Below are 26,042 nucleotides of genomic sequence, written 5' to 3'. Positions count from 1 at the left end.
GAATGAAAGTTCCCTAAATGCCGTGATACACATAATTACTGCAAATGGCCAAGATTCCTACAGTATCAGAACATTTCTGGCATCATTCCTTCAATGGACTGCAGCAGTAATTGTGAAAGAATGGTTTCAAGTTATTTTGCCCCACTGATTTCATATTAGAGTATGCTTTATTAAACTATTGTTAATAATGTTGAGAGACACGTCACATTTCATGCACGATGGCGGATTAAGGTAAAGATGAAAGCCAATCTGGATACAAAGTAGCAGTAGTCATCATATTTATAGATTGTAAATTTGTACTGTAGATTTAGGTTTGGTGTTTGGATCACAATTAACATGGTGGTTAACAGCCAAATTACCGTGAACTGCTTGCCAAATTGTGTTGTTAGACAGCAAACATGTTTCACGACCTAGACCACTGTAAACATTAGAGCTCGTTAAAAAGGCTAAATGATGTGATATTACCACATATAACAGGATTTTCAGTTGGTGGAGTGTCTTTCTTTTGTATTGTGCAATCAACCATTCATAATTGCTAAGATAAAATATTCAAGCAAATTAAACTAAATAGGATAATGAAAATGTAAGTACAATACTCTCCCTTTAACATTATGTTACATTAATGTTATAGTGATTACATCTCATAGCTTTTCTTTTTAAATTCTTCAAGTCACTTTTTCAGGAACACAAATGTGTATAATTATTGATAACTATTAGGTAGCCAGGTACATACAGTATAAAACTTTGCCTTATCATACATAAAATTCAACCAATCAGTCCATTTTATTGGTCCTATTGTATACCATATGAAGGCATAGGAATCAATGGTTTGTTTATTAGGTTGAGTTGATATCTCCTTTGCTTGGTTTGTCTTCGAGCTGGAATCCTCCATTTGTCGCTCCATATGATGAATCAGCTTTATTTTCCTCTTCTACATCCTTTGCTAAATCTTCTGTTTTTTCCCCAAAACACCGTAAATAGAGTCGATAGCCTATGAGTTAGAATGCACTTACGTTAGTGACACAATAGAGTTAAATTGGTTACATTGCTATGTTTAACTTCTGAATATATATATTAATATAATATATATATATATATATATATATCAGAATAAATGAGTTCTTCAGTATTAGGTGAGACCTTTTTTATTTGGACTAACAATTTATGTCATAGGACAAGCTTTCAAGAGTTTTCCTCTCTTCCTCAGGTCAGCAATACTGATATACAAAGGTTTCTATGACTTAGATAGGGATAAAAAAGCCAGGCAATTAAAAAAAAAAAGCCAGCCAAATAAAAAAAGGTATCACCTCATACTGAAGAACTCATTTATTCTGCACTATCGCAATTGGACTAACACTGCTATTTCTCTTATATATATATACACACACACATACATAGAATTATTATGTTAGTGTTGTGGGAATTTAGATGGCATGTGGACTTTAAATTGACTTGTAAAGCTGTTGAGTTGGTAGAATAAATAAAAATTGTTATTTTCTTTGTTTGTGTACAGTAATATAGAAAGAAAGTTACTGTATCAAAGAAAAATAAATAAATCTAGCAATAGCAATGAGGAGAAATTCATATCGGGTGACCGTCTGCTGTATTGTTGTAAATGTAAGACCCACGCCAATTTGACAAAAAAAATTGAGACTGCACTTTACTATTATTATACACATTAATAATTGATGGTACATTTCATAAGCCGACATAATTATTTGTGGAATATCTTTGCCTATGCCCGCGCATGCGCTGTCTACAACGAGACTCCCACTTCCAGGACTTCCACTACCAGCCAAGAAAAAGTAGTAACATAAATACAAGTTTTAATGGATGAATGAATGTGTGCAATGGTTCCTAGATTGGGGGACTTGTACAAGGGACATAGGCAGAATTTATAACGGGCTGATGAAGTACATTGCTATACAGTATGATTCTGATACTCAGTAGCAGTCGCGGTGCTGCCGTAAATTGCAAATAAATGCTGGGGATTTACACTTGGGTTAGTGTGGCACATAAAATAGTAAGTCTGACTACATCTGCATCGAAATGTAAAAATTCTGTATGATTCAATTATTGGATACGGCCAATGGCCGATCATCATCAACACCATGATCGTTTAAGAAACACACCCAGCGATAATGAATAAGGAATTAGTTTTTCACACATGGCTTTTCCATTTTGGCTTTATTTTTGTTAAATAAATCATGACACGGTGTAATATGTCATGTGTTGTTGTTCACCTGAGGTTGCATTTACCTAATTTTAAAACCTGCTTAGGAACAGATGATTGTTATTATGTCCTGATATGTGAAACCATAGAATTCAAAGAGGGTGTACTTTCTTTTTCACACCACTGTATATACAGGAAGGAACTAATGGGATTTTGGTTCCAGTCAATCAGATTACAAGAGCCTGCAGAAACCCTAACCATCTGCATCAATCTTGTGCAGACAACTGAACTTGAAGTCTGGGGGGATCACCCATATGCTTGTTCCTTCCTCTGGATGCAAATTACGGAGACATTCTGTGGGACTTCAAACGGACTTTTTGTGAATATTCAAAGGTGCCTCCAGGTCTCTGAACTGACCACTGCCATGGAGGGAGATTCGAACTGTGGATTTCAGACGCAGATTTACCGGATTGGCGGTGATATTATTCACAAATTGCATATTTTAAACTTACCCTTGTGAGTGATTTTCTCCCCCCTCCACTAATTTCCCAACAAAAAATGTACCTTTTTGCGCTATGGGGCGTGCACTCTCTCTTCTCTTTCTCATAATATATATATATATATATATATATATATATATATATATATATATATATATATATATATATATATATATATATATATATATATATATATAATACCTGCAAGGAGAGAGAGTATCCAACCTGCTAAGAATCAGGGCTTTAGGTAGAAACTTCTCTTATCAATAACAGTGCTTTAAAGGTTGGGTTTTAAGTGCGGTAGTCGTCACATTCGAGTGGCCACACATATGGATAGAACATTGACAAATACAATACAGTAACAATATCGCTGCGCAAATGTCACAGAGTCACTTTGTCTGTCCTGGTGGCCTGTGTACTAACTAATGGGCCACTGTTGGAGCTGGTACAGAGTTGGAGATTATGTAACACAAAGTACTAGCAATAGTTGCAGGCCTGGTGTTTCTCTAAATGAAGCAGTTGCTTACTCTTTAGTCAGACACCCTTGAAACGCTGACGTTTGTGTGCAGAGGGGTGTCTTTAGATGGACATTTATATAGGATATTGATTAAGAGATCTCCCAGGTGCTTTCTTGTTTTACCACTCACGGCTTGGAAAACACTGTCACGGGAGACCAGTACTTTTACACCATGGGATCACTAGCACCAGACAGGACAAAGTTGTTGAATAAAATGGGGTTTATTCTGGCGTGCCAAAAGACAAAACAAAGATGTACAAAACAAGATACAATATAAACTGGGGGCCTGGGGAGTAGACTCTAGCCTCGCTAGGTGCAGGGGCCTGCATCAAGAAGGCTTGCCCTGTCCGCTTCTCGTCCAGGACATTAGAGTGCTGATCACACAGCAGCCACTCACATCGATCTCCAGCTGGTCACTGTAAAGATCCAAACTCTTTTACAGAATGTCTCTCAGTTTCTCTGTCTCTCAGTCCTCTGAGGGATTCTCCACACTCCTTCCCAGAGTGTCTCTAAGTCTCTTGCTCTCAGATGCTCTCTGAAGGTAGATCTCAATTCTCTGACCAACAGCACCCCTTATATAGCCCTATGTTGCTATCCTTTACAGGGGACAGGGCTGCAGGCAAATCATAGCACGGATTAAGTTAGTGCCACAAAAGCCAGGGCAGGAGCGTGCTAAGGCACTCAAGACCTCACACTGGGTTGGAGCCTTAGAGTCTGGGCAGTACTCCCAGATCTGACTAGCAACCTTTCACCTCCCCCCAGGAGTCCTGACACCTAGCTGTCCATAATCCTATAATTTCTATAGAAAGCTTCAACTGTGGATTGCTTAGTCTTTCTCCATAGAGATGACAGTAACAATGGAATATCTCATTTGCTTTCTTGCAGGGCTGACACCCAAAGCAAACCCGGGCGCGTAGATGTTGTACTTGGGATCCACGGATCCAGAATGCCTCTGCCTCTATGGTGGGTGGCTCCCATGTAGACTGATCCACCTCTCAATCTGAAGATGGTGATCCAGTCTGACCACCAAGGGATAGGATGCCACGGCATCCTGGCTGTGTCCCTCACTTATGCTGGTTCTACAGGACCGTGTCCCTATCCTATGGGCCGGTCCCTGCAGCAACCACAACCTCTGTGAGTAGGGATCCAGCCAACCTTATTGGCCACTTGCACCCATGAGATCGCCCCCGAGGCTCATGGGATATGTAGTCCCAGCTCGGAGCATCTTCCTATTGGCTGCTGCTTCGTGCATTTACTCTTGCACGTGCGCAACTTCCTGCGCATGCGCAAACTCTTGCGCCAAACTCAACATGGCCGCGGACTAGGTATCCCTGCTGCGCATGTGCGACTACACTGCGCATGCGCAGATAACCGAAATGGCGGCCCCCGCTATTCAGATGCGCTGCGGAGCTACCGGAGCGCTCCCTACAACTGGCTCCCACCTCTCTGATTAGCCAGTGGGTTTACCGCTGACGGAGGCTATATCTGCGCCAACCACCACAGCGGAGGTAAGAAGGAGGGCAGAGGGGGAACCCTGCTACACAGGTAAATCATTTATTTTTTTGTACCCATTTAAAAACAAACTGGGCACTGATTTCTCATTAGAGCAAAGCGGTTACAATTAACTCTGCGTATTATTATTGTTCACTATGCAATGATATAAAAGCACTGTAATGTAGATGGATTGTGTGTATAGTAAGAGACATGGGTCTTGCCCCAATGCATATTGTAATGTATTATATGGTGGTATATAAATATTTTTTTTTTTTTTAACTAAGGATGTGTTCGTACATTTGTGATGGAATTGAATCAATGATATTTTTTTGCTAATTTCTGTCTATTAACGTTTTGGAGAACTGCTTATTGGTGTTCTTGATTGTAGATTGTATTGTATTTCTAACCTAGTTCACCACACTATATGTAACGGAAAGGTATTTTTTATCTCACTGGCCTGTTGCGGCAGTTTACTTTGTTTGTTTTTGTTTTTTTGAAGATAGGTTTGTTTTTTGCTGTTTTATACAAGGGTACAAATGTATATCTAAATAACTTGTTTACAACTTTCAAATAATTTCTTCTGTCTTTGAAGTCCAGTTTTATACTACGACTCTAATATGATGTGTGTGGTTGTATGTATATATGTATATATATATATATATATATATATGTATGTATGTATATATATATGTATGTATGTATATGTATATATATATATATATATATATATATATATATATATATATATATACACACACACTGGACACCTAACAAGCTCCTATTGAACCCCCAAAATAACCACAACATATATTTAAGCATATGAGTGTCACAGAGGAGTGCTACTGAGTATGGCAATATATATTTAAAACCAGAGACAGAACATAAAACACAGACAGAGCTCAGTGCACATCAAGTGAAATTCATACACGGTACAGTGCTTAAATATATAAGTATAAATATCTATTAAATAAAATGGTCTTTTAGTTTAACATTTTTGGCCAAAATTGTTGTACGCTCCTGAGCCACTGCACGGCAGACCACATTTCCAGGGGTCCCTAACATTAATATAAATTCTTAATAACCTGTGCAATACCAGGAAGAATGATTTATATAAGCTCACTCTATAGCATCTCCCACTCAGGGGAACGTGCTTGCTTGCAGTATGGTTGTGACAAATCTAATACAGAGTGCTTTTCCTGGTAATGTGCAGGTTATTAAAAGCTTCAATCAGACTTAGAACTTTGCAACTAATATTGACAGATTTATTATAAATCATTCTTCCTGGTATTGCACAGTTTATTAAGAATTTATATTAGTGTTAGGGACCCCTGGAAATGTGGTCTGCCGTGCAGTGGCTCAGGGGCTTACAACAATTTTGGCCAAAAATGTTAAACTAAAAGACCATTTTATTTAATAGATATTTATACATATATATTTAGGCACTGTACGTGTATGAATTTCACTGGATGTGCACTGAGCTCTGTCTGTGTTTTATGTTCTGTCTCTGGTTTGAAATATATATATATATATATATATATATATATATATATATATAATATATATATATAGTATACTGTTGCCTTTTTCACCCACCATAACATAAAACGTGATGGTAAACCCTACAGTCTTGAAAATTGCAAAGCCAGCAGTACAACCAACTTCACACTGATGATACCCATTAAGGTTGAAACATGTCTGTGAATGGTTTCTCTGGCTTTGCATCTGATTCCCATGCTGTGCTTTAAAGCTGTATTAACAGTGAGCATTAACTTATATGGGCTCCATGTAACAATGTTTTTGCAGATAAAAGGTGACACATTGTGTGCTCATTTTCATGTCATTTCCCAGAATCCCGTGCTGCAGTGAAAGCACTGTATGCTGGGGACAATGGTGAAATGCAGGGTTGCAGACCTGTCTATGACATGCAAGGGAGCATACAGTAATATTTCCATTTGCTATATGCTTTACTGTGGAGGGTTTTTGTCACTTTTTTTACCCACCATAACTTAACTAAGTGTGGTGAAACCTATCCCATGCTTCATTTTGCAAAGCCAGTGTAATCAACCCCACACTGATGAGACCCATTAAGATTGAAACGGCTGTCTGTGGATGGGTTTACTGGCTATGTATCTTAACCCAGGCTGTGCTCAAAGCTGTGACATGTAGCAAGCATAAGCTTATAGGGGGCTATGTTATATAGTTTTGAAGGAAAAGGTGGCACTGTTTGCTAATTTGCATGTCATTTCCCAGAATCCCTTGCTGCAGTGGAAGCACTGTGTGCTGGGTGATAATGGTGAAAGGCAGGGTTGCTGACCTGCCTAAGACATGCAAGTGAGCATACAGTAATATTTCCATTTGCTATATATATATATATATATATATACACACAACCTCAGATGAACAACACATGACATATTACACCGTGTCATGATTTATTTAACAAAAATAAAGCCAAAATGGAGAAGCTATGTGTGAAAAACTAAGTATACCCTTACTGCTTCTATAGAAATTAAGATGCTAAGTAGCAGACAGGTGCTGCTTATCAAATTCCCTTGATTAATTGATCATCAGCAAGTGTGACCACATCTTTAAAAGCCAAAGTTTTATCAGTTTGCTGGTCTGGAGCATTCAGGTGTGTGTTAACACAATGCCAAGGAGGAAAGACACAGCAATGATCTTAGAGAAGCAATTGTTGCTGCCCATCAATCTGGGAAGGGTTATAAGGCCATTTCCAAACAATTTAAAGTCCATCATTCTACAGTGGGAAAGATTATTCAAAAGTGGAAAACATTCAAGACAGTTGCCAATCTTCCCAGGAGTGGATGTCCCAGCAAATTCACTGAGTTACATCTCAGACTCTACCTGCCTGCCTCAGTTAGCATGTTAAATGTTAAAGTTCATGACAGTACAATTAGAAAAAGACTGAACAAGTATGGTTTGTTTGGAAGGGTTGCCAGGAGAAAACCTCTTCTCTCTAAAAAGAACATGGCAGCATGGCTTAGGTTTGCAACGTTGCATCTGGACAAACCACAAGACTTCTGGAACAATGTCCTTTGGACAGACGAGACCAAAGTGGAGATGTTTGGCCATAATGCACAGCATATCAGCACAAACACCTCATACCAACTGTCAAGCATGGTGGTGGAGGGGTGATGATTTGGGCTTGTTTTTGCAGCCAAAGGACCTGGGAACATTGCAATCATTGAGTCGACCATGAACTCCTCTGTATACCAAAGTATTCTACAGTCAAATGTGAGGCAATCTGTCCGACAGCTAAAGCTTGGCCGAAATTGGGTCATGCAACAGGACAATGATCCCAAGCACACCAGCAAATTTACAACAGAATGGCTGAAAAAGAAAAGAATCAAGGTGTTGCAATGGCCCAGTCAAAGTCCAGACCTCAACCTGATTGAAATGCAGTGGCTGGACCTTAAGGGAGCTGTGCATAAACAAATACCCACAAACCTCAATGAACTGAAGCAACGTTGTAAAGAAGAGTGGGCCAAAAATCCTCCACAACGATGTTATACAGATAACGATTACTTCAAGTTATTGCTGCTAAAGGTGGTTCTACAAGCTATTGGATCATAAGGTGAACTTAGTTTTGCACACATGGCTTCTCCCTTATGGCTTTATTTTTGTTAAATAAATCATGACACAGTGTAATATGTCATGTGTTGTTGTTCATCTGAGGTTGTATTTACCTAATTTTAAGACCTGCTAAGGGACAGATGATTGTTATTATGTCCTGTGATATGTAAAACCATGGAATTCAAAGAGGGTGTGCTTTCTTTTTCAAATGACTGTATATATATACATACATATGTAATCCTTCTATGGTACCCCACCCGACATGAGATTGGGGTACATTCCATTACAACTCAAAGCTGTATACCGATTGGCTCACACACATCAGGGGGTGTTCCAACCCTATCCACCCTTTGGATTAACATTCTCAGAGGTTGCTTAGGCCCGCCCCTGAATATTGCAACATACTCAGAGCTGAAATGCAAAACAGGCCTACTGAAGGAATTAACCTTTCCACTGCCTGTTCTAACAGGACTGTGCGTGATCCAGGGGGAGCATGGGAGAAAAGAATATAAAAAAACACAATATAAGTGCAGACAGTTTGATACTGGGTGAATTAAAGTGGTTTTTATCTTGGCTCATGAGTGTTGCCTACTCACAAGATTTAAATAGGACACGGGCAGTTTAGACACAATGGTCTCAGTGGACTGGATCTGTGGATTCTGAGTATGATGCGATCTTCACTCTCAGCCAGACAGCATATGTGTGGAGGGAAAGAGAGTATACATAGTGCAGACCAGTATGGTAAAAAGGTATAACTTTATAGAACTTTAAAAATGAACACTTACAATAAAAACATTAATTTCAGGCATGTATCACAATAATTGTGAGTGGAAGGAGGTGGACTGCAGATCTTAGGGCTCACCCGCCACCTTTACTGCGCAGGCACTGCAAGGGAAACTGTTCAGCTGGAGGGTCCTTCTCAGTACCTTCCCGGGTACTCGGATGCTGGAGGCTCCAATCTCCCTGGTGTGTGTCTGCTGCGGTATCCCCACTTCAGAAGTACGCCGTCTGATGGTACTCGAGTGACTCCGATACGTCACTTCCCGTGTAGTCCCGCTGCGTCACTTCCGGTGGTGGGCTCCCGATCTCCGTCCTACTCCTCTCTCCCTGAAGGCGGATACCACTCTACGCGTTTCGCCAAAGAGTGCGTGGCTTCGTCAGGACTGACAGAGGAAAGGCCCAGAATTAGCAATCGCTGCCGAAGGCCAGGCTATATACTCCCTCTGGTAAAACTCCAACCGTCCCGGCTTGGACTAATAGCAGGTATAACCTCTACCATACTGTGCAACACCTGTAAATTCACATAAGCTGAAATGCATTAACTCCTATACATTCCAGCTGGAAGAACTGACCTAACTACTGCATATACACAGATACATGGCATATACAGTGACTGAATGAACAGAACATTTCTACTAACACAGCAGTTATTAAAGCATTAATAGTAATGAGCAGGGTCAGGCTTCCTGACCATTCTACCAGTATCATCAGAATTGTCCCATACTCAGAAATATATTCCACTCGGTCTATGTGAATATCTCTCCCAACCATCCATAATTTTAATAACTATGGAGCTCTGTCCAGATCCACATAGGCGGGATCCTTTGCATAAGTCCCAAGGTGGGCAATTATGACCTCTTTCACCCACTCTAAGCGGTGAATTTCTACAATTCTCATCAATTCCTCTGGGAGATATGGGAACTCATATCACATCTTTCTAAACCCATGAACTATTACTCTGGCTGCTCTACTAAATTTCACCAAGCTGCGGTCAGTAGCAGTACCCGGCAGCACCCAGAATGCAGGACCTTCCCATACAGGGGTCCCTTCTGCCTCCTCTCTGACAGGAGAAAAAACATTTTTCAGATTGCATTGAACTCATCCCCTCATCATCACAATCCCCCAAATGCACAGACCCTTCCAATTGCATATCAGGCATAACAAACATAGCATCATATTGTCCATAGAGAGCCACGGGGCTTCCAGGGGAAGAGGGCCTGGGGGTCAAGGGTCGCACCTTGGGACTAGTGATGGATGGGGAATGCGGGGCAGATGACTAGGGGACTGGGGCCTCCGGTGACAAGGGGCCAGCACCAAAGTCTCTAGGGGGCACGTTCAGGGAACTCTCCCCGGGAGGAGCAATGGCACAGTCCTGGGTCAAGTTCAATTTGCCCCTCCCTCTGCTCTTATGGCAGCGGGCTTCAGCCAGCACCTCGGCCTGAAGGGCCTCCCGAGACTTCTTCTGCTCCCTGCATGTCAGGAGGAAAGGATCAACCGGAAGGGTATTACTCACCGGAGCGGCCTGTATCTTGCTGGAGCTCACCCGGCCGGGCGACTTGGCAGCCATCTTAGCTCCCGGTGGCAGAGTAGCAACAGTGGAGTTGAGGTAGTCATCAGGGGTGGTGCCGGCCGGCACTTCTCCCGACAGTTGACTCTGGAGCAGCAAGTCATCGTAGTGACGTTCAGCAGCTCGCATGTAGGAGAGTGCGCGAGCACGGGCCTCGCACATCTCTTGCTGGCGCCGCAGATACAGCTCTGCAGCTTTCTGGGCGAGATCCCAGCAGGGATCCGTAGACAAGACATGCAGTTCACCGCCATGAGCAGCAGGGCAGATCCCAGCCGCATCGGGTACGTGGGAGGCATCGGCCGATACCTCGGTGGTGTCTGGAACAGCGGGCACTTCAACAGAGGGCGCATCCCTCACGGAGCGGTTCACTGGAGTTGTAGCAGGACACACCTCACAGTAAGCAGGTGGGACGATCCCGCAGGGCTCTGATGGCAGACCACTGAGCGCCGCTGGACAGGCACAGAGGAGGACGACTCTGGAGGCGGAGCAGCACCAGGTACATTGCGGAAGGCATTCACCCAGGCAGTTGGCCCAAGCAGAGAGACATCTTTCTGGCCGCCATGCCGAATGATAGGAATGTCCATGGTAGACCTGGATGAGGGGTACGTGGGCACCACTTGTAGATCAGGGTAGAACAGTTCATACACCATGGCAATGTAATGGTGGGCAGCGTCGTCGGCTGATGCTTGAGCCAGTTGAGACAACATGCGCACCAGGGTGTAGAGAGTGCGCAGCTCCTCAGTGCTCATGGTGAGATCAGGTTCTGCAGGGCCATTGAGCATAGCCCGCAGATAGGTCACACGGCAAGCGGAACAGCTTCCCAAGAGGTGAAGAGAGCCACCAGGAAAATTGCACAAGGGGCAGACTCCAAGTAGTTGGTTCTCAGGGGAGTCCCTAATGACTAGGACTCCTCCGGTCAGTTCGTAGACTTTTCCACGAGTCTCCATGATTATGGATAGCAGCAGCAGTTCAGAGGCACAACTGCTGTCTCTGTAGTACACGTGCATCTGGCTCCTCACTTCCTGTGGGTTCCTTCATTCACACTCAGCTCCTCCCCCTGGTACAATTGACACACCTCCCACCGGAGGTAGAGACGATGCACCGCCGAAAAAAGAAATCGCTAGGAAGGCTGAGTTGGTGACTGGAAAAGTTTATTGAAGCATCATGGTAAAAGTCTGGCGGATCCTCTGACGCGTTTCAGCCGCAGCGGGCCTTTGTCATTGAATTGAATGTGGAGACTCACGGTTACTGGAGCGGATGAAGCCGGATAAATGAATGAAGATAGGTCGCAAGCAGCCGAACGGCAAACCACCAGGCAGCTCCTCTGTATCGGTGTTTGGTCTTTGACCCGCAGTAGCTGGGCGATCAGCTGACACCGCGACCCAGCGTGCTATCGTTGACGCGCTGGAACAATTGACACACCTCCTGCCGGAGGTAGAGACGATGCACCGCCGAAAAAAGAAATCGCTAGGAAGGCTGAGATGGTGACTGGAAAAGTTTATTGAAGCATCATGGTAAAAGTCTGGCGGATCCTCTGACACGTTTCAGCCGCAGCGGGCCTTTGTCAAAGAGTGATCCGCCAGTGAACAGATAGTCCTAATAAGGAGTGTCAAATCCGAAACACCTGTGAGATCTAATCACACATGATTATCCAGGTATCTGGAGTGACATCACCATGTTAGGAAACACACATATATAAATAAAATATAACCAGGTTCATGTACAACGTACTCAATAGATATGTACTGTTTCAAATAAACATACATATAACAGAAACATGAATCTGGTAATGATTAAACTAAATTGGCAAAGCCAGAAAATACCACTAGTGTGCTCTAAAACATTAAGGGTATAATATGCAAAGAATCCATAAATCAATATGCTATGTAGTGAATAGCAAAACAACAGTGAGCCAGAGATAGGAAAGTATATATATAGTCTTGCCATCAGGAATAAGTAAATTAAACCACATATGAGGAAGTGGAAAGTAGGGGGGGGGGGGAGGGGGAGGGATAAAGAAACACGGAGAAGATAATGAATGAATAAACATGTGAATCAATCCCGAAGGAAATGTTGAAGTTCCCAGTCAGTGTTTAATCCATATGGGTGGATTGTATGGAGAGAGAAAATCCAGTGCATTTCCCTTCTATTTAGAGATTGGAGTCTATCTCCACCTCTAACATTAATGGGCACATGTTCAATACCAATAAATTTAAAATTGGCCATTCCTCCCTGTGGGCACTCTGTGAAGTGCCTGGACACAGGGTGTGTAACAATCAATCTAGCATGTTCAGAAATTCTTGTATTCAATGACCTGATGGTCCTACCGACGTATTTCTTATTACATCCACATATAATGACATATATTACATAACTTGTATATATATATACTTTCCTATCTCTGGCTATTCACTACATAGCATATTGATTTATGGATTCTTTGCATATTATACCCTTAATGTTTTAGAGCACACTAATAGTATTTTCTGGCTTTGCCAATTTATTTTAATCATTACAGATTCATGTTTCTGTTATGTATGTTTATTTGAAACAGTACATATCTATTGAGTACGTTGTACATGAACCTGGTTATATTTTATTTATACAGTATATGTGTGTTTCCTAACATGGTGATGTCACTCCAGATACCTGCTGATCATCATGTGGTGATTAGATCCCACAGGTGTTTCGGATTTCACACTCCTTATTAGGAGTATCTGTTCACTGGTGGATCACTCTTTGACAAAGGCCCGCTGCGGCTGAAACGCGTCAGAGGATCCGCCAGACTTTTACCATGATGCTTCAATAAACTTTTCCAGTCACCATCTCAGCCTTCCTAGCGATTTCTTTTTTCGGCGGTGCATCGTCTCTACCTCCGGCAGGAGGTGTGTCAATTGTTCCAGCGCGTCAACGATAGCACGCCGGGTCGCGGTGTCAGCTGATCGCCCAGCTACTGCGGGTCAAAGACCAAACACCGATACAGAGGAGCTGCCTGGTGGTTTGCCGTTCGGCTGTTTGCGACCTATCTTCATTCATTTATCCGGCTTCATCCGCTCCAGTAATCGTGAGTCTCCACATTCAATGTTATTTGTGCTCTTGGAGAGCCAATTGTTAGGAGAGTTTATGCTCACTGGTTTTATCCTGGAGACTTGATTTCCTAAGCAGAACACAGCTACCATACTGACTGTTTGAGCGCCCGAGTGGTTAAGCCCTCGGTTACCCAGTATATACTCCTCCCCCTGGTAGATAGGATAGTCCAATCCAGAGCAAGCAAAGGGGGAGGGGTTTGAACAGTTCCTGCACTTTCTTGCAAGCTGAGGATCAGCACAAGCTTGCAAAATGCAGAAATCCTTGCAGCACAGCACATGGCTTCCCTGGTAAGGCGGGAAGCGCCATTTTGAGCACAACGGTAGTCCATGCGGCCCCCAGAGGAGCTGGAGCCGCCATTTTGAGAGCACAAAATACATGCATCCCTGTAGGAGCAGGAAACGCCAGATTGAACATAGTCCAGCACAAACGTGACTCCTTCTTCCAATAAGAAGTCACACAATAGCGCAATTCTCTTGTGTTCAGCCGTGGCCCCTGTAGCACTGTACAGAACCACACCAAACACAATTCCTTTCTGTCCCTATTCTTTGAGTCCCACATTCCCTGGTGTCACCTCAGGGAACGCCTCGCAACAGGGACCTCCGCAATAACTCTTATTGCAGGGTGCACAGGAACCAAGAGAGCCGCAGTCATCATGGTCCTGTCCCCTTTTCGCATCGTCAGTGTTGGTGCAGAAGTGTCACCACGCTTCCCTGGTGTCGCCTCAGGCAAGCCGCCCCAACTGTAGTGCCAATAAGAGGCCTCGAGCTCCCTGGTGTCGCCTCAGGAGCTGTTCCCCCTTTGCTTCACAGATGGGTGCACAGGAACCTCCTTTCCACGGAGCACCTGTCCCCTTGGAGTGCAAGTGGTTACCCATACCACCTCTGGTCAACGGTGCATAGCCACACGCCACCAGGGGGTAGCCCAACCTTGCAAAGGGTCTTCTTTGATAGGGTAACCCCCTCCCTGGGGAAGCTTCAAGGAGAGGTTCCCTCCTTGCAAAGTCTATGGCTGCAGTTCTCTGCTGCATACAAAGTCTTTGAAACTGCTGCATGGTCCCCTGTCTTGAAAACCTGTCCCGTTGATAAAACGTGTCCTGTCCTGGGGAGCAGTCCTCCTCTCAGCAGCACCTCCAAATGTAAATCTTCTATGGTACCCCACCCGACATGAGATTGGGGGGTACACTCCTTCTGGTCACTCTGAGTGGTATTGGTGCTGCGACCTGCTGGCAAACAGGAGGGCTGAGTGCTCCGCGGTGTTGTGGGGAGAACCCAGGACAGGGACAGGAGGTGTGGTGTGGGGCAGGTTACCTTGTTCTCTCAGGGTGCACAGCGCCTCCAGCCAGTAGGGATCCCCTGGGGTCTCCAGAGGAGAGACTCCCACTGACACTCCATTCTCCAGACACCAGGAACAGGGACACACACAGCAGCTTCTTTTCTGTGGATCTTTATTCAGAGCAGCATACACAGCATACACAGCATACAGCAGAACATCATAGGCCTGATTTGCTCTCTGCCCTTCTGCTCATGGCAGCTAAACTCCCCCCCTTCTCACCCAGGTGGGGCAAGAGGGGGAGAACTATTCTCTGTCCTCTCTCCTCAAGATCTTCTCTCAGACTCCTCACTAACTAACTGACATACTATATTTTAGGAAACATTTCTCAATTTGAATATCCTCAGGGAGTGTCTCTAACTTTGAATCATTACAACTCAAAGCTGGATACCGATTGGCTCACACACATCAGGGGGTGTTCTAACCCATATCCACCCTTTGGATTAACATGCTCAGAAGTTGCTTAGGCCCGCCCATGAATATTGCAACATACTCAGAGCTGAAATGCAAAACAGGCCTACTGAAGGAATGAACCTTTCCACTGCTTGTTCTAACAGGACTGACAGAGGAAAGGCCCAGAATTAGCAATAGCTGCCGAAGGCCAGGCTATACATACAAATGTTGGTCAGTATGCCCTTTCACATAGAACAAACCATGTACATGGCCCTTTATACAGTAGTATCAAGAAAAACAGCTGTAAGTATAAAACAGATTCTTTTTAAAAACAACTGGACAAGCTTTTGTCTTTTTCTAAAACTGAACAGTACAGTAATAATCCTGAATATAAGAGAGGCTACCTAGCCCTAAATAATAATATAATATCATTATTACAGCCCTTACCGATTTCCATTCCCTTACTACACATTTCACAGATCCCAAAATTGAGATTTTTTATTTTTACTAAATGGAATTTAAGGGTTTCTTTACGCAAGTCTCCCTGCTGCAAAAGAATTGCACCCAATTTATCAAAGAAAAGGGATCCCATTGAAAGCAATGGTTATTTTCTTCATTTGATAAATCTAGTGCAATTATTCTGCATTGGTTTTGCATTATTTTTGCAATCAGGAGACTTTATTGAGTAACCACCTAAAAAAAATCAGGTTAAAGAATAGGGGTCAGGTAAAAAAATAATACTCCCCCCTTTCACTTTTTTAGACTCTAGAATACTTGATGACCCTCAAGCAATTTCTAAGCTTGCTTACATGTAGACTGTTATAACCATTACTTACCTCCTAATAATACCAATGCAAATGCAATCTGGAAAATGCTGTAGATAAGTGGGAAAGTGAACATCAAACTAAGCTGTTCAGGTGTAAAGGAGAGCTGGATTATGGTAGTACACAGCTGGGTGTTTTGCATGCCAGTTTCCAGTGCCACTGTACGACATCTAAATAAAGAGAAAACAGAGCTCATTTAAAAAACCCCTTTTTTATAACACAACACATTTCTAATGTGGTATATATTTTATTTGAAAAATGCAAAAATGCCCTTGTGGTGTATGTACTCAAGGTTTAAAAAAAAATAAAAGCTAAATATTACGACACTTTATACTGCCCCTCTCTTATATATTTTAGGCCAAATTTACTATGAAGTGCTATGACATAAGACACCGTCCAGGTTGGAAGATACCTTATACAATCAGTCGCCCCTATTCATTTTTTTTTTTACCTCCTAGTCTTTTTATAGCATTGGATCCAGGGGATCCCAGAACTGCAAGTTACCAGGTTCCTACTTCCTGTTGGATGGCCATTTAAATCCCCTTTTAAAATCCCCTTTAAAAATCATCCCCTCAGGGGCTCTACCACGACCCTTCTACTATTTGAAAATGGAAAATACCATTGTATTAGGCCAGATATGCAATGTAATGTATGTAAACCTAAATATGCCTAATAAAAACGTTTGAAAAAAAACAAAAAACAAGGAAGTAATGCTGGTATCTACACCAGTAAGTACTTCTGGAACCGAGGGCTCTCCGAAAGAGGAAATTGTGCAGTTTATATCTGGAGAACGCCCTAGTTACTATATTCTTAAAGGTGAGTTAGTTGAGGGGGGGGTGGAGTACTGCTGCGTTAAGATCCAGTCAAATGTATAAGCTGTACAGGGCCATACATACTCAGCAGCGTTACTTCATAATACACCTTCTGAGCCAGGAAACCCTACAACCAAGAACCATATTTACTAAGCTGCGCTGGAAGGTGTCATATGGAGTAGTACTGCTGAGTAAATCTGCCCCTGTTCCTTTTACATAATGGTTGTGCCATCACATTTGTAGCCTATTTTTAGCAAAACCGCAAAATACACATTAACTGTAAGCAGCCTTCAGTTTCCCTTCCTCCTTGTACACGGATATATTATATTTCATATGATTACATTAATATATATATATTGTTTACATAGTGTAATGTATACCTGCACCATGATTGGTTAGATAGGTAAGCCAAGAAGAAACCTAAGGAGAAACCAGCAGCTGGGAATATTGTTCCTATTAGCCATAATTCCGTGGAAATAATCCAGGATCCTTTGTACAGAACTCCGCCAACCACAGCTATTAGTACTATGAGAATGCCTCCCACAATAGAACCAATCTACAAAAGAATACAACATATTAATAGTTTTTCAGCTTATCACTAGGTGTTATCCTTATGGATTGTCAGTTTGTCAGTGTGCTAGTTTGTTTTTGTTAGTTATGTATATGCCTACAGTACTTAACAGTTATATGCTATGATATTCTCTATGTCTTTCTTTTTCCACATGCTATGAGACTGTTCGTGTGGTCTATCTGAAGATTACCGGATCATCTAACTGGACATTAATATATGGTCGGATTCTACACAGTTTATAATTAATATTATTTAGGCGCCGGGTTTATTTGATTTGCTTTGTATAATGCTATGTGAGTTACTCACAAGGCCATGTGTAAGCATTTTTACTTAATAAACATTATTCTTACATCCCACGTGTTTGTCATCCTATTACACTTGGCACAAAACACGGGGAGGACTACACTCGTCTCAACACAGGGCCACCTGACCTACCTTACCCAGTGAGAAGAGAGATACATCCTCTTATCAGCATACAAAGACACCAATCTGGGCATTTGCTTACACATGGCCATGTGAGTAACTCACATACTGTAGCTTTATAGTACACTTTGCTCTCTTTATTGCAATTTGCTCCATAGTTATTTATTTGTTCATTCTCATGTGCTGCTTGCATTTTATGTACATGCTTGACATTTGTATTTGTTGAATTTTCATATTTTCTATGTTTTTGCACTCCCTTTGGATCTTGGAAGGATCCTTCTCTGGGTTGAGCTGCAGAGCAATACTGGCCAGTATTTTATCTTATCAGTGGTCATTCCACATTCTATACACATCTATTAATGATTTTCATCAGTGACATTTATATACACATTTATTTAATATTTCGCCACCATCGTCACACTAAAAAGCGCCCCAGATTCTCTTCACATGGCTCCAGTAATGGATTCTCCCAGAATCAATATCCGTCCTATTTTTACTTATTTGGTATATCTCTGTATACCTGTCTTTCTAAAAAGATGTCTAACCAATTTTTTAAGATATCTATTGTATTTAATATCACAGTCTCCACGGGTAATGAATTCCACATTTTAACTGCCCTTACCGTTAAGAACCAGTTCCTTTGTTGCTGATGAAATCTCCCTTTCTGCAACCTTAAGGCATGAATGTGTGTTATTTGTACTGCCTTTAGGATGAATAGTTTTCTTGAAAGTTTATTTTAATAGTAATACCAAGTAACCAATTATTATAAATGTAATGTCCGAAAAAACATCTCTAGTGTGGTTTACTTCTGTGGGTTGTCAAAAAACTTTACTACACATAATGTAACTTTTAGTGGAATGGATTAATATTTTCTTAAATGAAGTTATTGGGAAATAAATACTTTCTTACCTTGAGAATTTTCTTAGCTTGCTTTGGCCACTTATAGTTAACAAATATACCAAACCCGACTGGAACTATGAGGGTAACCAAAGAAATACCTGAAAGAAATGTAAAAATATTTCTAGCATCTTTTAGTTTGAACAAATTATTATTTTTTATTTGCAATGGAAAAGGGAACATATTGGACATATACAGTACTGCACGTCTATAGATTTATAGTTTATATATGCACTGAAATTGAGAATAGTTCCTGCACAAATAAAAGATCATTGTGTTTATAATTAAAGTTATTTCCCCCCCAAAAATGTACATAATCCATTCCTTGACTACAAAATGCCATGAAAAGTAAAGTAGATAGCCAACATACTGAACACATTCGCCATGGCCACAATGCTTGTTTTTATCAATATGGGACACAAAGCTTCAACCCTGCAACTTTCCAGACGAATACAGCATCATTCATAAGCTGATCTATTAATAAGCCGAGAGTCCAATAATTGCATTGATACAATAACTTATTGCTATTTTGCAGGTGTGTTCATGTGACAGCACACATCAGGGGTTAATCAATAAACTGCGATAGTGGCAATTGGAAATGTAACAATCTTTTAAAGGTATGCAAATAAAAATGAATATCATAACCCATTTATAAATAATGCTTAGTTAATACGAGGTAAGTTTAATATTTATCAACGCAATCCACTTTTTTAATGGCAATTTTTAATGCAGCAATATCAACCCTTAGGCTTAGGGAATCTAGCCCATGGGCCCCTATGTTTTGCATTATTACACGCACTCAGCTGAGCCATGTATGGGTAGGTCTGAGAGTGACCCTTCTATTTTGCTGATACTGGGAAGGAAATAGTGACCAAATAGGCAACTTACCAATGCTGTCATAAGGAATTATGATGGAATTGGAATCAACCCATACTTTGGTGTAAACAAAGAGACACAGAGGCATCATACCCATTGCAAGCAGTGTGGAACAAGTTGTCATGCTTATACTGCAAAATAAATCAACATGCACTACAATGAAAAAGTGTAAGGTAACAGCTAGAAAGCAGAGCAACATACAAGGCTACTTATAATATATTATATTTAAATTGTATGTTTCAAAGACATGTTTACAGTTTAGCAAAAAATAGATGGTCCTACAAACCTCATATTTTTCCAAAGTCTAAATGAACGGAGAATTGTTGTGCTTTAATATGTTTACATATGGTTGAGGGCACATAACATTCAGTAGAAAATGCATTATACGGTAAATGTTAAAAACAAAAAGCGCAGAAAATACACCCAATTAACAAATTATAATAAATACATTAAATACATATCCTGTCAGGAATGCCGCTCTCAGTCCACAGTTTTCTCCCCCATTTGTGTAGTTATAATAGAACGAAAAAAGAGGCGCAAATCCTTTCAGGTGAATTTTGAAATGTGATCTGGCAGAGTTGTACTGTATGCAGTGGGTGCTGGAATAGCAACTCTGCAAACCTAAGGGTTCTCACCGGAAACTTCTCCAATCCATACTACTCTGCCAGATCACATTTAAGAATTCACCTGAAAGGATTTGCGCCTCTTATTTCATTCTATTATACAGCACAGTAAATGTATTATTTAGCAAAAACTGCACTAATCTAAGCTTAGATTGTAAACACTTTGGGGGCAGGGACGCCTTTTCCTAATGTTACTTTTATGTCTGAAGCGCTTATTCCCACAATGTGTTATATTATTATGTCACGTGTATTACTGCTGTGAAGCACTATGTACAGTACATAAATGGTGCTACATAAATAAAGTTATATATACATACATACATAATCTTCTGATGCCATGTTCCAATTTCCAAAATTCCAATTCCACATATGAGCAACACCTACACTTGACATAATGGAATTGGTTGTACTTATGTTTATGTTATATTTATTTTGTGGATAGTTTTGTCCATAAGCTTAAAAAAAGTTCATGTATAGAATGACAGAGTTGTACTATTGTTGTATGCATGTCTTTATTTATATTGCGCCATTAATGTACATAGCGCTTCACAGCAGTAATATACTTGACAATCATATAAATAATACAAATAACACAAAGGGGAGAAGTGCTTCAGACATAAAACAAACATTGAGGAAGAGGAGTCCCTGCTCTAAAGAGTTTACAATCTAATTTGTTGGTAGGAAGAACGTACAGAGACAGTAGGAGGGCGTTCTGGTAAGTGCGTCTGCAGGGGGCCAAGGTTAATGTCTGAGATGTTAATTATCAGCCATGGAGCTACTCATATGCTTCCTTAAGCAGGTGTGTTTTAAGGTGGGTCTTAAAGGTGGATAGAGAGGGGAAGGGCATTCCAGACGTGTGGGGCAGTCAGTGAGAAGGATTTAATGTGCGAGGGGGCTTTAGATGCAAAAGGGGTAGAGAGAAGACATCCTTGAGAAGAACAGAAGAGTCAGGATGGTGTATAGTGAGAAATTAGGGCTGAGATGTAAGGAAGAGCAGAAGAGTGTAAAGCTTTAAAAGTGAGGAGAATTGAGTGTGTGATACGGGATTTGATTGGAAGCCAGGACAGGGATTTCAGCAGGGGAGACGCTGAGACAGATTTCGGAAAGAGTAGAGTGATTCTGGCAGCAGCATTTAGGATAGATTGTAGGGGAGACAGGTGAGAGGCAGGAAGGCCAGACAGCAGGAGGTTACAGTAGTCGAGACGGGAGAGAATGAGGGTCTGTGTCAGAGTTTTTTGCAGTCGAGCAACAGAGGAAAGGGCGTATCTTGGTAGTATTGCGGAGGAAAAAACGACAGTTTTTTTCTACCTTTTGAATGTGAGAAAAGAATGTGAGAGAGGAGTTGAGTGTGACCCCTAGAAAGCGTGCTTGGTATACTGGGTTAATGATAGTACTTCCAACAGTAATGTGGAAGGAGAAAATAGGGCCAGGTTTTGGAAGAAGTATGAGGAGCTCAGTTTTTCCATGTTAATTTTAAGTCGGCAGAGGGCCATCCAGGATGATATAGCAGAGAGACATTCAGAAACTTTAGTCTGTACAGCAGGTGTAAGGTCCGGGGTAGAAAAGTAAAATTGTGTGTCATCAGCATAGAGATGATATTTGAACTTCAGGAGATATGATTAGGTCACCAGAGAGAGTGTGTAAAGAGAAAAGAGAAGGCGTCCCAGGACAGAGTCCTGGGGTACACCAATAGAGAGATCGATAGAGGATGTGTTTGCAAAAGTGACACTGAACGTACGATGGGAGAGGTAAGAGGAGATCCAGGATAGAGCTTTGTTACGAATGCCAATAGTATGGAGAATGTGAAGGAGAAGAGGGTGGTCCACAGTATCAAATGCTGCAGAGAGGTCGAGTAATATGTGCATAGTGTAATGACATCTGTCTTTCGCAACATGGAGGTCATTAGTTATTTTACTGGGGGCTGTTTCAGTGGAGTGAGCAGTGCGGAACCCAGATTGTAGAGGGTCTAGGAGAGAATAGGTGTTGAGAAAATGGAGCAAGCGAGAGAACACAAGATGTTCAAGGAGTTTAGAGGCAAAAGGCAGGAGGGAGACAGGTTGATAGTTAAAAAGACAGGTAGGGTCAAGCTCGCTGTTTTTGAGTAATGGTATAACTGTTGCATGTTTGAAGGAAGAGGGAAAGGTACCATAGTAGGGGGAGGAGTTAAAAATGTGTGTGAGCGTAGGGATTATAGTAGGAGCAAGAGGTTTTACATAGTAGTTACATAGTTATATAGTTACATAGTAGATGAGGTTGAAAAAAAGCCATCCGTCCAAGTTCAACCTACAGTATGCTAAATTTTGATAACAGATACTTTATCCTATATCCGTACTTACAGTATATTGATCCAGAGGGAGGAAAACAAAAACCCCAGTGAAATATCATCCAATGATATCTCATAAGGGGAAAAATAAATTATTTCCTGACTCCAAGAATTGTCAATCGGATGAATCCCTGGATCAACATCCTTCCCATGTTTACTTATTTGGTATATCCCTGTATACCTTTCCTTTCTCAAAAGATGCCCAACATCTTTTTGAACAAATCTATTGTACTGTATCTGCCATCATAGTCTCCATGGGTAACGAAGATAAGTCATATCAGAAACGCTCACAGATAGTAATACATTTTATTTAAGAGCATTTAGGATTTTACAAATTTCTCCCTTAGCTAGTTAGATGTGCTTACAGTTTTTGATAACTTAAAATACATCAACATGGTAGGGTTTTTTTTATTGGTAGAATAAGTATTTGAGAACTTTTGAATTTTTTTTTTTTAAATGAGGACCATCATATGATGGCTATCAAGACCATAATCGCTCATTTAAAAACTGCAAGGAATATGTATCTAACAAAGAAATTTGCTCCATCTTGAAAGAGCAAGTTTTTACTTGTGTCACTTTTCTCCTGCTCCATATTTATAGTACCTGCTTTTTGAGCTTCTTACATCTGATGCTGAGCAAAAAAGGTAAGTGCCGCCTCAGACCAGGCAGATTAAAATTTACTTTACAGATTACTTTATTTAAACTCTGCTCCATTATAATGATGTAAACTTGAATACATCTCATTATACTATTGCTCTGAACAACCTCTCTCCTAACTGCTACAAAACCCCTCCCAAAGTTGCTACCCTAGGCTGGGGCCATGGTGTCGCAGACTGTGCAGTGGCGTCCACACGCTGAGCGATCAGACAGCCTTAAGGCAGTGATCGCGACCAGCGACATGCGGACACATGCGCGCTGAAGTTGGAGAGTGCGCACGCTGCGTAAGAAATCAGTTGGTCACATGTGCGGAGCTCCGTGACGCACCTAGGCACGCCCCCCACGGCCCGTCCACCATGGCCAGGGAAAGCATCCGCTTCACGCGGGTCACATCCCAGCCTCTGCGCAGTCGCAGGCACAATGGCCCCAGCCTTAGGCAAGTACATTGATACTACATTGTTGCAAGTAATGCACAGTCAAAATGGTGCAGTTTGCCTCTTTTTGAAGCAAAGCTTCAATTGGGATGATGTATACATAAGATGATGGTTTGAACGGCATAAAGTCAGTTATCGTTGTATGAACATTTTCTACAGTACATTTAAGACTTGAATGGAAAGCAGTGGAATGTATGTTTGCCCTTCTGTCAGAGTATAAAAAATGCACATTGCTGATTGACACTTTTATCTGTGATCACTATGACATATATTTTATATATATTCAATATATATTCCAAGCTATGCTTTTAGTTTAAATTGTTATTGAGTCATAATGCCAAATACACATGTGCAGCTGGCAACTCATTTTGTATCAACCAATTTATCAATTTATCATAGAATAGGCATATGTATTGAGAAACGCGTAGGGAGGTGGCTTCTCCTCATCATCCCGTTGTGACGGCACTGGAAGATGTAAAGGTGGAAATATACGGATGTGGAGTGATGTGGAGATTGAGGAACGTGTATGAAGGGAAAGCCTGTGTTACCTGGCCAGGACATACAGTACTCCACACAGAATATGCTGCCCAAAATCACTTTTAAACCACATCTAAACCTTCTAACTCTGCTATTACACTGTGGTTACTGTACAGTACATCGTTATGATCTGGATACTATATATTGTTTTTTAAAATTTTGTATTTACATAATAACCCTGTATGCGCTTACTCGTTTCAATTTTTTTTTATGATTTCAATCTCTAAGAGGGTGCATGAAAAATGGGAAGCCCTATCTTTTGAACTCAGCAACTACAGGATTTATGGACTTTTATAATATTTTTATACTTTGTTTATAGGAGTTACATGACGCACAGATTATAATGAAATTTATGAGCTCTTCATCCCTGTGCGTCACTTTTTAATCTTGTATTTCCATCAAAGAAATCTGGCAGGCGTAAACATTTTTGGCTAGCAATTTTTGTGAAATATAAGAAACAGTTTCAAACATTTGATATAAACGCTAACAGAAAATGGAGCAATGCATTAAAACAAACTTTTATGTACACTTTTTTTTAAAGATACATCAACCCTTTGCTACCTCACCACAAGTATCAGCTTTCAGACAAACATATACATATATATAAAAAAAAAATTAAGTTACTTACATAAAGACTGGGGTACAATAATGTGGTATGATATGAAAAGCTCTAATTCAACAATATAAGTAATTCTAATTCTCAATAAAAGTTCTCATTTTGTTCATAAATGTTAAATATATCATGCCTTCTAATGAAAAAAATGTTATCTAAATTTAAATAAATGGATTCTAAATTGAGATGCCATTTTTAACGAGTTTTAATATACTGAGTATCATTTGGTTTCTGTAACAGGTTTAAACACACTTCCACAGCATTGCAAGAGCTGCAAAGTTAAATAGTCAATGTTACCTTAGTAATATTAGGATACATTGTTGCTGCTGAATTTAGGTTAGAATATAGAATTATACATTGTCACATGCTTTATGTATAACCATAAGAAAATAAAGAAGAATAAAAAGGGGGTATGTAATATTTCTGCTGTAAGACTTCCTTGAGATAGGAGGGAAGATGAAAAAGTATTTGTAGAACATTTTGTCACATTGAATACAGTTATCAAAGTAATATGTTAATTCATTGAAATAATATGCTGAGGTCCTCTTACCTTAAGTCCATGTCTCCATCTACCCAGTATGCCAAGATGTTGGAGCCAGTTCCTCCTGGACAACAGCCCATGATGAGCACTACTATAGCTTGAATTGGATGTATTTTAAATGCAATAGCTAATATAAAGCCTGTGAGGGGCATTATTCCAAACTGACAAAGAAAGCCTACGGCTATGCCCCAAGGACGTTTTATGTGACCCCAAAATTTCTGTATCTCCACTGTGCAGCCCATGGCAAACATGACCAATGCCAACATAACTGTAATCACAGTACTTAATACTGTATTCAATATGGCATTGAAATTGTCAGTAGGCAACAAACAAGAAGTGCCATTACAAAAAGTGGCATTTACTGAGCAGGACTCATTTTGATAAGACTGCATTGTTAACGTGTGTAGTTCCATGTCGAACATCAGTGAAAATTATCCTTTAAAAAATCTGTTAAATAAAAACACTATGAAGACCGAT

The 26,042-nt window shown here is 40.9% G+C and overlaps 1 protein-coding gene across 1 annotated transcript in view; it reads right to left on the bottom strand.

The window, feature by feature from the left end:
- Positions 1–26,042, bottom strand: part of LOC142489630 (ileal sodium/bile acid cotransporter-like) — a 26,951-nt gene extending 909 nt beyond the window's left edge. Inside the window, exons 1-6 of the mRNA XM_075590732.1 lie at positions 25,575–26,042; positions 19,850–19,968; positions 18,974–19,062; positions 17,451–17,626; positions 16,271–16,428; positions 1–991 (exon numbers count right to left, since the gene is read on the bottom strand). The exon at positions 1–991 is cut by the window's left edge and continues 909 nt beyond it. Of these exons, the coding sequence (XP_075446847.1) occupies positions 837–991; positions 16,271–16,428; positions 17,451–17,626; positions 18,974–19,062; positions 19,850–19,968; positions 25,575–25,987 (1,110 nt within the window). The 5' untranslated portion in view covers positions 25,988–26,042 and the 3' untranslated portion in view covers positions 1–836. The remainder of the gene's footprint in view (positions 992–16,270; positions 16,429–17,450; positions 17,627–18,973; positions 19,063–19,849; positions 19,969–25,574) is intronic.

Source organism: Ascaphus truei, chromosome 3, assembly GCF_040206685.1.
Source record: "Ascaphus truei isolate aAscTru1 chromosome 3, aAscTru1.hap1, whole genome shotgun sequence".
Classification (NCBI taxonomy): Eukaryota; Metazoa; Chordata; class Amphibia; order Anura; family Ascaphidae; genus Ascaphus; species Ascaphus truei.
Note: the sequence above shows the minus strand (reverse complement) of the source record. Positions and strands in the feature narration are given on the sequence as shown.